The 14672-nt window shown below is 36.9% G+C and overlaps 1 protein-coding gene across 4 annotated transcripts in view; it reads left to right on the forward strand.

Annotated features, from left to right (window-relative positions):
- The window catches only part of KDM5A (lysine demethylase 5A), a 117324-nt gene that overhangs the window by 19721 nt on the left and 82931 nt on the right, over positions 1-14672 (forward strand). For all 4 annotated transcript variants that reach the window (XM_070620431.1, XM_070620428.1, XM_070620432.1 and 1 more), the window contains 5 exons: positions 353-444; positions 1059-1217; positions 2395-2514; positions 3182-3340; positions 14348-14529. In XM_070620431.1, coding sequence (XP_070476532.1) covers positions 353-444; positions 1059-1217; positions 2395-2514; positions 3182-3340; positions 14348-14529 — 712 coding nt within the window. The remainder of the gene's footprint in view (positions 1-352; positions 445-1058; positions 1218-2394; positions 2515-3181; positions 3341-14347; positions 14530-14672) is intronic.

Consider the following 14672-nt stretch of genomic DNA (forward strand, 5'->3'; position numbering starts at 1 on the left):
TATCTTTTTCATCCTTGTAATTATTGTGTTGGCTGGCAGTGATCTTAAAACTAGTCTCAACTTAGTCCCTGATAAGTACTATATACAGACAGTATAGAATTAGTAGTTAAACTCTCTAGTGCTTGTCTATCTAGATTAGAATCCCAAAACTGCCACTGACGGGCGGTGTGTTTGGGCAGGTTATCTAACTTCACTATACTTCAGATTCTTTATGTTCAATGGGTATAATAGTGTATCTACCTCATGGTGTTGTGAGATTTTAACTAACTTAAAATATTTAAATAGTGTCTGGTCCATAGTAAGTTCTCAACATTAGTTTTTACTATTATTATTTAACTATTTTTATTTCAAGATGAGGTCTCCCGAAGACGAAAAGTTACCAGCAGGTCAGACGTATTTAACATGCAAATGAGACAACGGAAAGGAACTCTCTCTGTTAACTTTGTAAGTGTTCTGAGATGTGTCAGGAGGGAAAGGATTTATTTTTATTTTAGTTTTGCACTTTTTATTTTACTATACCTTGGTATGCCATTTATTTAGCTCATTTGGTTAGAAGATTTGATGGTGAATCTAAAGTTGCAGCTTTGGTTTATGTAATGTTAACCTTGTTTTGTCCCATATATGTGAAGTGTTCCCCTAAGGCATAAATCTTGTGAGTAACTAAGTGAAAGAATGAATATAAATTTGTCAATCCTTGAGCTGTATTATAGACAGTCCTCAGTATGCATTCTTTACCGAAGAGTGTTTCTGTGTAGGAAGGATGACATGGTATATTTTATTTATATAAGTTAACTTTCAGGTTCCCTAGATTTGTAGTCTGTCTTTATTCTAATAACTTGATGTGCTTTTATTAACTTGCCTGTAGAAACTCTGAGGAAATGTAGGAAGTTTTATGAAAAGCTGTTTAAATACAATTATTTAAAATAAATATTCAGGGTTTAAGTTATGCTTACTTTTTAATGTACATTATTTTGTTTGTTTCAATTAAGGAGTTCCTGGTAAAAATTTAATGTTGTTAATTATAGAAAATATACTTTCATTTTGTTTGTTTTTCACAGGTTGATCTCTATGTTTGTATGTTTTGTGGTCGGGGAAATAACGAAGATAAATTACTTTTGTGTGATGGATGTGATGACAGCTATCATACATTTTGTTTAATTCCCCCCCTGCCTGATGTGCCCAAAGGAGACTGGAGGTGTCCTAAATGTGTTGCGGAGGTACAGGCCTAACCTTAACGGATCCTTTTTTAACTAAGAACAATAATGCACACATACAGACATAGAGTAATCACATTCCCTAAAGCTGCTTCTACTCTCTGTTCTTCAATGTTTAAAATCTCCAGAATTTTTTAAGAGTGATATTGTATGGAAATGTAGCAATTGTGTTGACTCAGCTTGCCTTTCAAAAGTTCTTTTTCTGACTGTTGGTTAAATACTTCTGTTTATTGATGCGGATGAATGGGACTTTTCCTCACAATATTCGTATTCCTGGAAAACAATAAGAATGAAGAAAAGCTGTTGGTTATTTGTTTTTTCTTTTCTAATTTAAAAAAAAGTAAAAATCAGACATGAAGAGCTAGAACTTAGGATTTATGCATTCAGTTTTCATGCTACCAAGTAAACTGATGGCATCTATTAGTTTATTTAAATTTTGACTTGGTTGTACTAAATTATTGTTTTTAATTGAAGTATAGTTGACATACTAAATTATTCTTATTGAAAGATCATAATGTCATTATCATGAAATGCATACTCTACATATTTTGACAAAATGTTGTGATAGGACATTGAAGGGAAGGAGTTGGTTGGGTGTATCTAGATGTATTCAAAGGTTTTTTATGGCCTTTGAATTATTATAATAATTCAATAAATACTATCATTCTCAAGGTTAGGTGATTCAGAAGCAGTTCTACACCGAGTATTTGTGTTAAGATATTGGTCATGGTGATTGATACTGTGAAAAAACCATTCTTCTAGCTAGATATCCTAGCAATCCAGTGGATATCTCTTTATCCATTACCTTTTCTTCTGCCATGAACATTTATTTTCTCCATAGCTAAATCCACTGATAATACTGAGAATGGTAGGCATCCCTGGGCTTGATTTCAAGTTAGTAGTCCTCCAGATGTTTGTCTTGGTGCTAGAGCTTAATGCCAACTCCAAAGTCTAAAGCTGTCTCATAACTACCTTCCTACTGGAAGGCTGTGAAAATGCAGTTGAGGTTCTAAGATATTATTTCCTGATTCCATATTGAAGTAATTAATACTTGTTTCACTGTGTAGGGTTGATTGGTTTGCTTTACCTAGGGAAATGATCGAAGAAGGTAGTACCTGAGAGCTTAATACTTTATTCATTTCATTTCCGTGAGTTGATCTTAGATATTTTTTCTTCCCAGGAATGTAATAAACCTCGAGAAGCCTTTGGGTTTGAACAAGCTGTACGAGAGTATACACTTCAGAGCTTTGGAGAGATGGCAGATAATTTTAAGTCCGATTATTTCAATATGCCAGTCCATGTGAGTATCTATCTTTTAGATCACTTTGGGGAGGTATGAAGATTTATCTGAGTCCAAAGCTTTTGGTTTGCTTTTTACTTTCATTCTTTTGTAGAAAACAAGGACAGTAATGAAAAAGATGATAGAATATCATATCCAAATATTAGGGGCCTGGCATCTGTTTCTATTTCTTTCACTCTCTAATGTGGCAGCGTGCATGCTCGTGTTGAGAAATCTGCTTTGATTTTTGAATTGTTTATTTGCCCAATCCTTTATAGAAAAGCATGAAGTATTAGCAGTTACTGCTTTTGTTTAGTTTTTTGTAATATGAGATTTGCTTCTTTTCCTAGCAGATCTTAGACTTTTTAAAATCACTATCAGAAAAATTTGCCAAAACCGTTAAAATTCAGCCCTGATTTTTGCATTTCCATTTTCCTCCTTGAGGTCCTGGGTCATCTTTATCTTTCTTAGTTTGGAAGTAGCTTGCAGAAAAAGGCAGTTCAAGTTCATTATGTTTTTCTGAATATCCTCAGTGGAAAAAGCCAGGACCCCAGTCTTTTCAGTTCTTGGAAATGAGAAGATTTTCTATTTTGTCATGGGTTTCTGTTCACTTGACCTGTGTATTATGTTACAGTGGGCTAGGGTTACAGTGAGTTAGTAATCTGTAATCTTTGTTTTCCCTGTTTAGATGGTTCCCACAGAACTAGTAGAAAAGGAATTCTGGCGGCTGGTGAGCAGCATTGAAGAAGATGTTATTGTCGAGTATGGAGCTGATATCTCTTCAAAAGACTTTGGGAGTGGATTTCCTGTGAAGGATGGTCGGAGAAAGATGCTGCCAGAAGAAGAGGTGCAGAACAGATATTAGTATCCAAACTTCTGCTTACCCCCAAGCTGATTTAGCCTTTGCATAGTAGAGAACTGTCTTCCTCTAATCTTAGGGACTATGTTCATTCAAAATATTAAATATGTAGGATTTGGTCAATATAAATAATGTTCAGTTTTAAAAATAATAAATTCAAAGTACCTTTAAAAATTATTTAACTTTGCATTTTAAAACCAATTGAATTAGTTTAAAACTTTAACTCCAGTTAAAAAACTTTGCCTAGGGGCCGTCCCAGTGGCTCAGCAGTTAAGTGCGCACGTTCCACTTCGGCGGCCCGGGGTTTGCCGGTTTGGATCCCGGGTGCAGACATGGCACCACTTGGCAGGCCATGGTGTGGTAGGCATCCCACATATAAAGTAGAGGAGGATGGGCATGGATGTTAGCTCAGGGCCAGTCTTCCTCAGCAAAAAGAGGAGGATTGGCAGTAGTTAGCTCAGGGCTAATCTTCCTTGGGGAAAAAAACAAAACCAACTTTGCCTAGCTCTTTCTGTTTAAAAATCTAGAAAGTGATTTAAGATTTTTAAAAAGTTATATTTCATTGTTAGGTCAAGAATTAAGTTTCCTTCAACACTTGAGCAGGTAGGTTTTCAAATATGCATTTAAACTGTAACATATAATGAAGTCCTGTCACATAGAAGATGACCTCTATGTGTAAAGCTGAATTAAGATGATTATTCCTTTCTTTTTATCTTTACTTTGGTTCTTGTCACTTTTTCTTTCCCTCTATAATTGACAGTGATTAAGAGTTTTATCTCCTATTAAAAGAGTTACACATGGTAAAAAAAAAAAAAAGATTACGTAGTGTGGAAGTGTGTACAATTAAAAGTACAGTCATTCATCACTTAATGACGGAGCTACATTCTGAGAAATGCATCGTTAGGTGATTTTGTTGTTTTGTGAACATCATGGAGTGTACTTACACAAACCTAGATGGTATAGCCTACTACATACCTAGGCCATATGGTACTTGTTTGATGGGACCACCATTGTATGTGCAGTTTGTCGTTGATTGAAATGTTATGTTATGCATGACTAAGTAGCCACTCTAGCTCTCTTAAGGTTACTGTTGTCATGGTATATCTTTCTCCATTATTTTTCTTTAAAGCTGTCTGTATTTTGGAATCTGAAGTGGGTCTTTTGTAGGCAGCATATGATTGGATCTTGCTTTTAATCTAGCCTGACAGGTGTCTTTTGTTTGGAGTGTTTAGTCCATTTACATTTATTATAATTATTGATATGGTTGATTTATGTCGACCATTTTGCTATTTTCTATGTCTCATGTCTTTTTTTCCCCACTATTTCTCCTTATGGTCTTCTTTGGGTGTTGGAAGGTATATGTGGTCAGTATCACTAAGTTAAACCTGGTTTGTCTAAGTATAAAGAAATGTATCAATGTGAGTTTCTTCTTATCCTTCCATTGGCAAATGGTAGGCAATTATTTAATTATTGGGAAGAGACTTCCTTTTATAGCTCTTGCCTTCTTCTCAATTTTGTTTCTGTTCTGAACTTTTTTTTTTATTGAGTTAATGATAGGTTACAATCTTGTGTGATTTCAGTTGTACATTAATGTTTGTCATTCGTGTTGTAGGTGCACCACTTCACCCTTTGTGCTCACCCCCCACCCCACCTTTCCCCTGGTAGCCACTAATCTGTTCTCTTTGTCCACATTTTTAAATTCCTCATATGAGTGGAGTCATGCACAGATTATCCTTCTCTAACTGGCTTATTTCGCTTAACATAATTCCCTCAAGGTCCATCCATGTTGTTGCAAATGGGATGATTTTGTTCTGTTTTGCAGCTGAGTAGTATTCCATTGTATATATATATATACCACAACTTCTTTATCCATTCATCTGTTGATGGGCACTTAGGTTGCTTCCATGTCTTGGCTATTGTAAATAATGCTGCAGTGAACATTGGGGTGCATGGGACTTTTGGAATTGCTGACTTCAAGCTCTTTGAATAGATACCCAGTAGTGTAATGGCTGGATCGTATGATAGTTCTATTTTTAATTTTTTGAGGAATCTCCATACTGTTTTCCATAGTGGCTGCACTAGTTTGCATTCCCACCAGCAGTGTATGAGGGTTCCATTCTCTCCACCACCTCTCCAACATTTGTTACTATTAGATTTAGATATTTTTGTCATTCTAATAGGTGTAAGGTGATATCTTAGTGTAGTTTTGATTTGCATTTCCCTGATGATCAGCGATGATGAGCATCTTTTCATGTGCGTATTGGCCATCCGTATATCTTCTTTGGAGAAATGTCTGTTCATGTCTCCAGCCCATTTTTTGATCGGGTCGTTTGATTTTTGTTGAGTTGTGAGAGTTCTTTATATATTATGGATATCAAGCCTTTGTCAGATATATGACTTGCAAATATTTTTTCCCAGTTAGTGGGTTGTTTTTTTGTTTCAATCCTGTTTTCATTTGCCTTGAAGAGGCTCTTTAGTCTGATGAAGTCCCATTTGTTTATTCTTTCTATTGTCTCCCTTCTCTGAGAAGACATGGTGTCTGAAAAGATCCTTTTAATACGGATGTCAAAGAATGTACTGCCTACATTTTCTTCTAGAAGCCTTATGGTTTCAGGTCTCACCTTTAGGTCTTTGATCCATTTTGAGTTTATTTTGGTGAATGGTGAAAAAGAATGGTCAATTTTCATTCTTTTACATATGGCTTTCCAGTTTTCCCTGCACCATTTGTTGAAAAGACTGTCTTTTCTCCATTGTATGCACTCTGCTCCTTTGTCGAAGATGAGCTGTCCATAGATGTGTGGTTTTATTTCTGGGCTTTCACTTCTGTTCCATTGATCTGTGCACCTGTTTTTGTAGCAGATGCTCTTTTGATTACTGTAGCTTTGTAGTAAGTTTTGAAGTCAGGGTTGTAATGCCTCCCGTTTTGTTCTTTTTTCTCAGGATTGCTTGAGCAATTCGGGGTCTTTTGGTGCCCCATATAAATTTTAGGATTCTTTGTTCTAATTCTGTAAAGAATGTCATTGGGATTCTGATTGGGATAGCGTTGAATCTGTAGATTGCTTTAGGTAGAATGGACATTTTAACTATGTTTATTCTTCCAATCCATGTACATGGAATGTCTTTCCATCTCCTTATGTCGTCATCCAATTCTCTCAGAAAGGCCTTGTAATTTTCATTATATAGGTCCTTCACTTCCTTAGTTACATTTACCCCAAGGAATTTTATTCTTTTTGTTGCTATTGTGAATGGTATTGTGCTCTTGAGTTCTTTTTCTGTTAGTTCTTTGTTAGAATATAGAAATGCTACTGATTTATGCAACTTGATTTTATACCCTGCAACTTTGCTGTAGTTGTTGATTACTTCTAAGAGTTTTCCACTGGATTCTTTGGGGTTTTCTATATATAAGATCAGGTCGTCTGCAAACAGTGAGAGTTTCACTTCTTCCCTCCCTATTTGGATTCCTTTTATTCCTTTATCTTGCCTGATTGCTCTGGCCAGGACCTCCAGTACTATGTTAAATAAGAGTGGTGATAGAGGGCATCCTTGTCTCGTTCCTGTTTTCAGGGGGATGGCGCTCAGTTTTTGCCCATTGAGTATGATGTTGGCTGTGGGCTTGTGATATATGGCCTTTATTATGTTGAGGTAGTTCCCTTCTATGCCCATTTTGTTCAGAGTTTTTATCATAAATGGCTGTTGGATCTTGTCAAATGCTTTCTCTGCATCTATTGAGGTGATCATGTGGTTTTTATTCCTCAATTTGTTGATGTGGTGTATCATGTTGATTGATTTGCGGATGTTGAACCATCCCTGTGTCCCTGGTATGAATCCCACCTGATCATGATGTATGATCCTTTTGATGAATTGCTGAATTCTGGTGGCCAAAATTTTGTTCAGAATTTTTGCATCTATGTTCGTCAGTGATATTGGCCTGTAGTTCTCTTTTTTCGTGGTGTCCTTGTCTGGCTTTGGTGTCAGTGTGATGTTGGCCTCATAGAATGTGTTAGGAAGTGTTCCATCTTCCCTAATTTTTTGGAATAGCTTGAAAAGGATAGGTGTTAAATCCTCTTTGAAAGTTTGGTAGAATTCCCCAGGGAAGCCATCTGGTCCTGGGGTTTTATTCTTTGGGGTGTTTTTGATGGCTGTTTCAATCTCTTTCCTTGTGATTGGTCTGTTCAAATTGTCTCCTTCTTCTTCAGTGAGCTTTGGGAGATTGTAGGAGTCCAAGAATTTATCCATTTCCTCTAGGTTATCCATTCTGTTAGCATAGAGTTTTTCGTAGTATTCTCTTATAATCCGTTGTATTTCTGCAGAGTCTGTTGTTATTTCTCCTCTTTCATTTCTGATTTTGTTTATTTGAGCTTTCTCCCGTTTTTTCTTTGTAAGTCTGGCTAGGGTTTTGTCAATTTTATTTATCTTCTCAAAGAACCAGCTCTTTGTTTCATTGATCCTTTCTACCGCCTTTTTCGTTTCAATAGTATTTATTTCTGCTCTGATTTTTATTATTTCTCTCCTTCTGCTGCCTTTGGGCTTTATTTGTTCTTCTTTCTCTAGTTCAGTTAGGTGTAGTTTAAGATTGCTTATTTGGGATTTTTCTTGTTTGTTAAGATGTACCTGTATTGCAATGAATTTTCCTCTTAATACAGCTTTTGCTGTATCCCATATGCGTTGGTATGGCGTGTTATTTTCATTAGTTTCCAGATATTTTTTGATTTCTTCTTTAATTTCTTCAATGATCCATTGCTTGTTCAGTAGTGTATTGTTTAGTCTCCACATCTTTGTGCCTTTCTCAGCTTTTTTCTTGTAATTAATTTCTAGCCTTATAGCATTATGATCAGAGAAGATGCTTGTTATTATTTCCATTTTTTTAAATTTGTAGAGGCTTGCCTTGTTTCCCAGCATATGGTCTGTCCTTGAGAATGTTCCATGTGCACTTGAGAAGAATGTGTATTCTGCTTTTTTAGGATGAAGTGATCTATATATGTCTATTAAGTCCAATTGTTTTACTTTTTCATTTACCTCCACTATTTTCTTGTTGATTTTCTGTCTGGATGATCTGTCCATTGATGTGAGTGGGGTGTTGAGGTCCCCTACTATTATTGTGTTGTTTTTAACATCTTCCTTTAGGTCTGTTAATAGTTGCTTTATGAACCTTGGTGCTCCTGTGTTGGGTGTATAGATATTTATAAGCGTTATTTCTTCTTGATGAAGTGTCCCTTTGATCATTATATATTGTCCCTGTGTGTCTCTCTTTACCTGTCTTATTTTGAAATCCACTTTGTCTGATATAAGAATTGCAAGACCTGCTTTTTTTCTCTTGCTATTAGCTTGAAGTATGGACCTCCACCCCTTCACTCTGAGTCTGTGTTTGTCCTTGGGGCTGAGGTGTGTTTCCTGGAGGCAACAAATTGTTGGATCTTGTTCTTTAATCCATTTTGCCACTGTGTGTCTTTTTATTGGAGAGTTCAATCCGTTTACATTGAGAGTGATTATTGATGCATGTGGACTTAATGCTGTCAGTCTGTTGCTCATTATCTGGCTTTCCTGCTTTTCTCTTCCTGTGTTTTATCCTACCCATTTGATACTGCAGTTTCTTATGCTGGGTTTCTTAGATTTTTGCTTATTTATGTTTTGTGGCTCTGTTCTGTTGTTTAGTTTAGTGTCTACCCTGAAGTTTGTATTTAGAATCTCGTGTATAATATAGTCTATTCTCTGGTGGTCTCTTACTTCCTTGGCCTAGACTAATTTAGTCCCTTTGCACTTCCCCTCCTAAATTATTATTTTCACTTCTTGTTCCAACTTGTGTTATGAGTTTGTAGTTAGAGTGATAAGATCATCTTTGCTTTGGTAGTTTCCTTATCTTTATCCTAATGCTATAGTTGAATATTTGCTATCCTATTCTCGTTCTATTTATCTGTCTCCCTACTCTGTGGTTTATGACCCCTTTCTCCCTTTTTTCTTTTTTCAGGAATGAGAGCCTTCCTGAGGATTTCTTGTAGTGGAGGACTTTTGGTTACAAATTCCTTTAACTTTTGTTTGTCTGGAAAAGATTTAATTTCTCCCTCATATCTGAAGAATATTCTTGCTGGATAGAGTATTCTTGGCTGAAGATTTTTATCTTTTAAAGCTTTGAATATGTCACTCCATTCTCTCCTAGCTTGTAAGGTTTCTGCAGAGAAATCCGCTGACAGTCTGATAGGGGCTCCCTTGTAGGTAATTCTCTTATTTCGTGCAGCCCTGAGTCTTCTTTCTTTGTCATTACTTTTTGCCAATTTTACTACTATATCCCTTTCAGTAGGTCTTTTTACATTGACAAATCTAGGAGATCTGAAAGCTTCCTCTACACACATTTCTCCCTCAATCCCTAGATTTGGGAAGTTCTCTTCTATAATTTCATTAAGCACACTTTCTGCTCCATTTTCCTAATCTACGTTCTCGGGAATTCCTATGATCCTTAAATTGTTTCTGCTCATTGAATCTGCTGTCTCTCTAATACTTTCCTCATTCCTTTTAATCCTTAGTTCTCTTTCTTCCTCTGTCTGGAGCACTTCAGCCTGTCTATCTTCGATTATGCTAATTTGCTCTTCTCTGGAGTCTACCCGGGCATTCAGGGAATCCATATTCTGTGTTATCTGGTCCACTGTGTTTTTCATCTCTAGTAATTCTGTTTGATTCTTGTTTATAATTTCAATCTCTCTTGTGAAGTAGCTCCAGAACTCGGCTTGTTTCTCTTTCTCTCTACCTCATTGAGTTTTTTGATTATAGCTGCTCTGAACTCATTTTCATTTAGTTTACCTAATTCCAAGTCCTCCTGACTTAATTCTGTGTTTTTATTGTTTTCCTTCTGGTCTGGGGCTTTTATAAATTGCTGGATGGTAGAGGAGGAGTTTTTTCACATGGTGGTAGAATTCGTTTGCAGTTACCGTCTCTCGCCACTAGATGGGGGTCGAGAGCCGCGTGTTCTGAGCTCTCCACCTTCGGGCAAGATGGCTGTGCCCTGTGCGCTTTGCCGGGCGGGGCTGGGAGCGGTTTCTCTCATGCACCGCTCTGGATTCGATCAGTTCTGTTCTCTGGTCTCCTGTCCTGCGTTTATGGGGTCCCCGCGCCCGGAAGCTTTCCCCTGTCAGCAGGTTTCCACAGTACCGGCGGCAGGAGTCCTAGACGATGCCCTGGTCGCGCGGCCCCTCCCCCACTCCTTCCCGGATGCTCGCGGCCAGCCCGGTTTCTAGGGGATGGAGCAATGTTCTCTCTTACCCAGTTCCAGCTCCTCCGAGGCGGGCAGTAGGGGCTCCGTCTTCTGTCTTTTGAGACTGTAGGTCTCTGAGTCCTGGCATTAGGTTCATCAGCTGAAACTCAGGGGGTTTTTTGTTTTCTTTTTTTTCTTCCCAGTCTTTTGTTGTACTTTGGAGGGGACAGAGTCCCGGGTCAGCTCACCTGCCATTTTGTTCCACAGCCTCTGTTCTGAACTTTTAAGTTGTTCTTAAACAGAAATATCTTCTAATCTTAGAGATAAGGTCACACAGTTCTTTTTTTTTTTTTAAAGATTTTATGTTTTTCCTTTTTTCTCCCAAAGCCCTCTGGTACATAGTTCTTTTATGTTGTGGGTATTTTTAGTTGTGGGTTCTTCTAGTTGTGGCATGTGGGATACTGCCTCAGCATGGCCTGATGAGCGGTGCCAAGTCTGCGCACAGGATTCAAACTAGCGAAACCCTGTGCCACGGAAGCAGAGCACGTGATCTTAACCACTCTGCCATGGGGCTGGCCCCAAGTCACACAGTTCTTAAAGATTAAGTGTCAACCCTAAGTAACTAATGTTACTAATATAACTATTAATCCTTCTCTATGTTTGAATTTTGTATGAATATCCGTTTATCTATTTCTGCTTTTGCTTCATTCACCTTGATGTAAGAATGTGGAGAAATGCTGGACTTTAAAGCTTTCAATCATAGTATGAAGAGACAGGTGATAGTGCCTTTTTTTCTAGACTGCGTCACAGATTTGCTGTTTATTTTCTAAGCAGTTATGTTTTACTCAGGATTCTGTTTTTGTGCAGTCATGTTTTACTCAGGATTCTGTGTTATGTACCGTAAGATGGACAGAGAACTCATTTATCACAGAAGGATTTTAAGGACTAATTAGACACCATGTATAAAACCTTCAGACTCTTTATACTTGAATTTTGTAGTTTGTTACTCTCCTCTGAAAGTTACTCTTTTAGAATAGTAGATAACTACTAGCTTTTCACCAGGAATTGTGTATTTGTGTTGAAATTCTGTCTGAGTTGTCCTCTTGGTATCTGATAGCACACTTCTCTGGTATCATAGCTTAGTGGAAAAGTACTTCTGAAGTTAATACATTTGTCTTATGAGTACAATGTGTTCTACAAACAGGACTTCTGAGGAATAAAGATAGGCTTAAAATTTGAAACTTTGGAAGTGTTTTTTTCTTCTTCTTGTCCTCACTCCATGTAAATCATTGAGTGTATCACGTTAGTTCATTTTTCATTATTTTCTGTAGTATTGTCCTCTTTTCATTCCCACTACTACCATCCTTGTGTCGGTTGTATCACATCTTTTTGGGATGATTACCATGGTCTTACATAATGATCACTTGTGTTGGGAGCCCCCAAGACGGTCTCCAAGTTCAGTGATTTTCTATGAGGATTCATGGCTATGGTTTATTACAGTGAAAGGATACAAAGCAAAATCATCAAAGGGAAAGGATGCATGGTCAAAGTCCAGAGAAGACTACGTGCAAGCTTCTAAGAGTCCTCTCCCAGTGGTGTCACTCAGAATGCACTTAGTTACTCCAGTATCAAATTGACAACATGTGTGAAGTGTTGTCTATCAGAGGAGCTTATTAGAGACTCAGGTTTTTATTGGGGACTGGTGACATAGGCAGCCTCTGCCTAACCTGTACCAAAATTCCAGACTCCCAAAAGGAAAGCAGGTATGCGGGTAAACTACATTGTACAGTCTAGGCACTGTGAGCCACTCTGTATCAGTGTAGGGAATTGTTTACCATCCAAGTTTCCAGATGCTAGCCAAGGGCCAAACTTTAAGCAGGCCTTTTGCAGATTAGCAGTCTTAGGGCTGCTATGTTAACTGTTTCTGCTCACTGCTTCTCTCTGTAGTCTTTCTCATGCATTGCTTTCATTTAAAATTTTAAGATTGATGAGTCTTTGGGAGTTCATTATTCAATTCTGTCTTGTTTATATTTGAAATTTTCCATAATTGGAAATTTCAAAGTATTTGATAGTATGTTTATCATATTGTTTCATTTTTCAAAACCTGTCTTATTTCCCTTTTGAATATAGGATAAGATCTAAGCTTCTTAGTTTGAAATTTAAGATGAAAGTTCCAGTCTTCTTTTCTACTCTGTATTTGTGAGTATGACTATTCCACTCTGCCCCTTCACCAGCCAGACCAGTATATTCTGTCTCTTATTTACCTTTAAATCTTATCTATCCTTCCAAGGCCTACTTAGTGTCTTCTTTTTCTGTCAGGTTTTCTTTACAATCCAAACCCGTGTGCTCTTTTGAAGAACTATAGAATTTATTCATTTATCTGTTTTGGAGTTTATGTTGCCTTAACTTGAAACTTTTTGTACGTAGGTCTTGTCTCTTCAACTAGCTTCATGATTTTTTCAGCCAACCAGCTGACCAACCAACTAAAGAATGTATTGAGTAGTATTTTTTTGAAAGCCTCTTTTTTTTTTTTTTTTTTAAAAAAAAAGCCTACAGAGGTTAGGAATCATATCTCCTCTTTATTTCTTATTGGAATTCCTACTTAAAATATTAGACTTTCTTATTCTATCCTCTGTGACTCTTAACTACACTTTTATAGTTTCCATTTCTCTGTGCTGTGTTACAGATCATAACCTCAAATCTCTTCTAGTTCACACATTCTCTCTTCAGCTTTGTCATTGGCTGTTTAACTGATTACTTTGAGAGTTTTATGTTTAGACTGTCTATTATAGAAAGTTTCAAATGTGTAAAGTTAAACATAATAATGAACTTCCCTCCCTCTCCATACCTGGGCATCCAGGTTCGACAGTTAAGCCTTCTAATAGAATGCAGTTGGATTCTCTTGTCTCTTTCTACCTTTGGTCTGTTTTGATATTAATGTGTCACATATCCTCTGGAAGACTCACACTATGTTCCTGCAAGAATGAGAGTGAGAAAAGCAAATAACATCTTAGAATTACTATGAAAATAGTTTGATGTTGCAAATCCCCTGAAATAGTCCTGGGCTCCCTACAGCCCACTTTGAGAACTGCTGTTCACAAGGATGATAAGCACTTTAAATCTCTACCTCATGTGGTTTCAGGGGTGGGTGTTTGAAACTCAGTGTCCAGTGCTTGTATCCTGTTAGAAACTTCTGTGAAAACTCAGACAGCAACTTTCCTTTTTCATTCTGGCTTTGCTTCCTCTCCTTGTTTCTGGAAACTGAGAATTTTTCTTTTTTTTTAGTTCATCTATGAAACAAATGTTTTTCTTGTTATAATTTATCTAATATTTCTAGATGTGTTTGTAGTGGCGGGGTGACTTTCTGCATCATCTTATTCTTCGGTTTTGCCACAAATTCAGGATTATGTATCTTATTATGTTTTCACAATATCTGGCACCATTCTATAAATATAATGATAAACATTTTGGAAAGTTATGCTACTGGGGATAAAGTAGAAATATAATAGCTACCTATTAAAATGAGTCTCACAGTGTTTTCCTGGTAAGCTGAGTGGGAGTAATAAAAAGCCTTGCTTCTGTGCTTCACAATAAACGAGAGGCATCTAAGATAATTAAAGGGAACTCTAAATACCAGATAGGAGATAGGATTAGGTATTTAGGTGTATGTAGTAGAGTACAGAGAGCACAGATTCTATGGACTAGATTATTGTAAATGTTATACAATTTTTACCTTTTTTTTTTTAGGACTCCCTTGAGATTTCTTTTGGGCACTTATTTCTTATCTCTCATTTACGTTTTTTTCTTTATAGGAATATGCTCTTTCTGGTTGGAACTTGAATAACATGCCTGTCCTAGAGCAATCTGTTCTTGCACATATTAACGTAGACATTTCTGGTATGAAGGTGCCATGGCTTTATGTGGGAATGTGTTTCTCTTCTTTTTGTTGGCACATTGAAGATCATTGGAGTTATTCCATCAACTACTTGCACTGGTATGTACAATCTTTGTTAACAGCATACTTACTTAGTAACCTTTTTAAAAGTGTAATAATGTTAGGTAATACGTTAGGGAAAGCTGACTTTACAAGTATTTCCTTCCCAAATGTAGGATAATATATTGAGAAGTGTAGAGGTC

This window comes from Equus przewalskii, chromosome 5 (assembly GCF_037783145.1).
Source record: "Equus przewalskii isolate Varuska chromosome 5, EquPr2, whole genome shotgun sequence".
Taxonomy (NCBI): domain Eukaryota; kingdom Metazoa; phylum Chordata; class Mammalia; order Perissodactyla; family Equidae; genus Equus; species Equus przewalskii.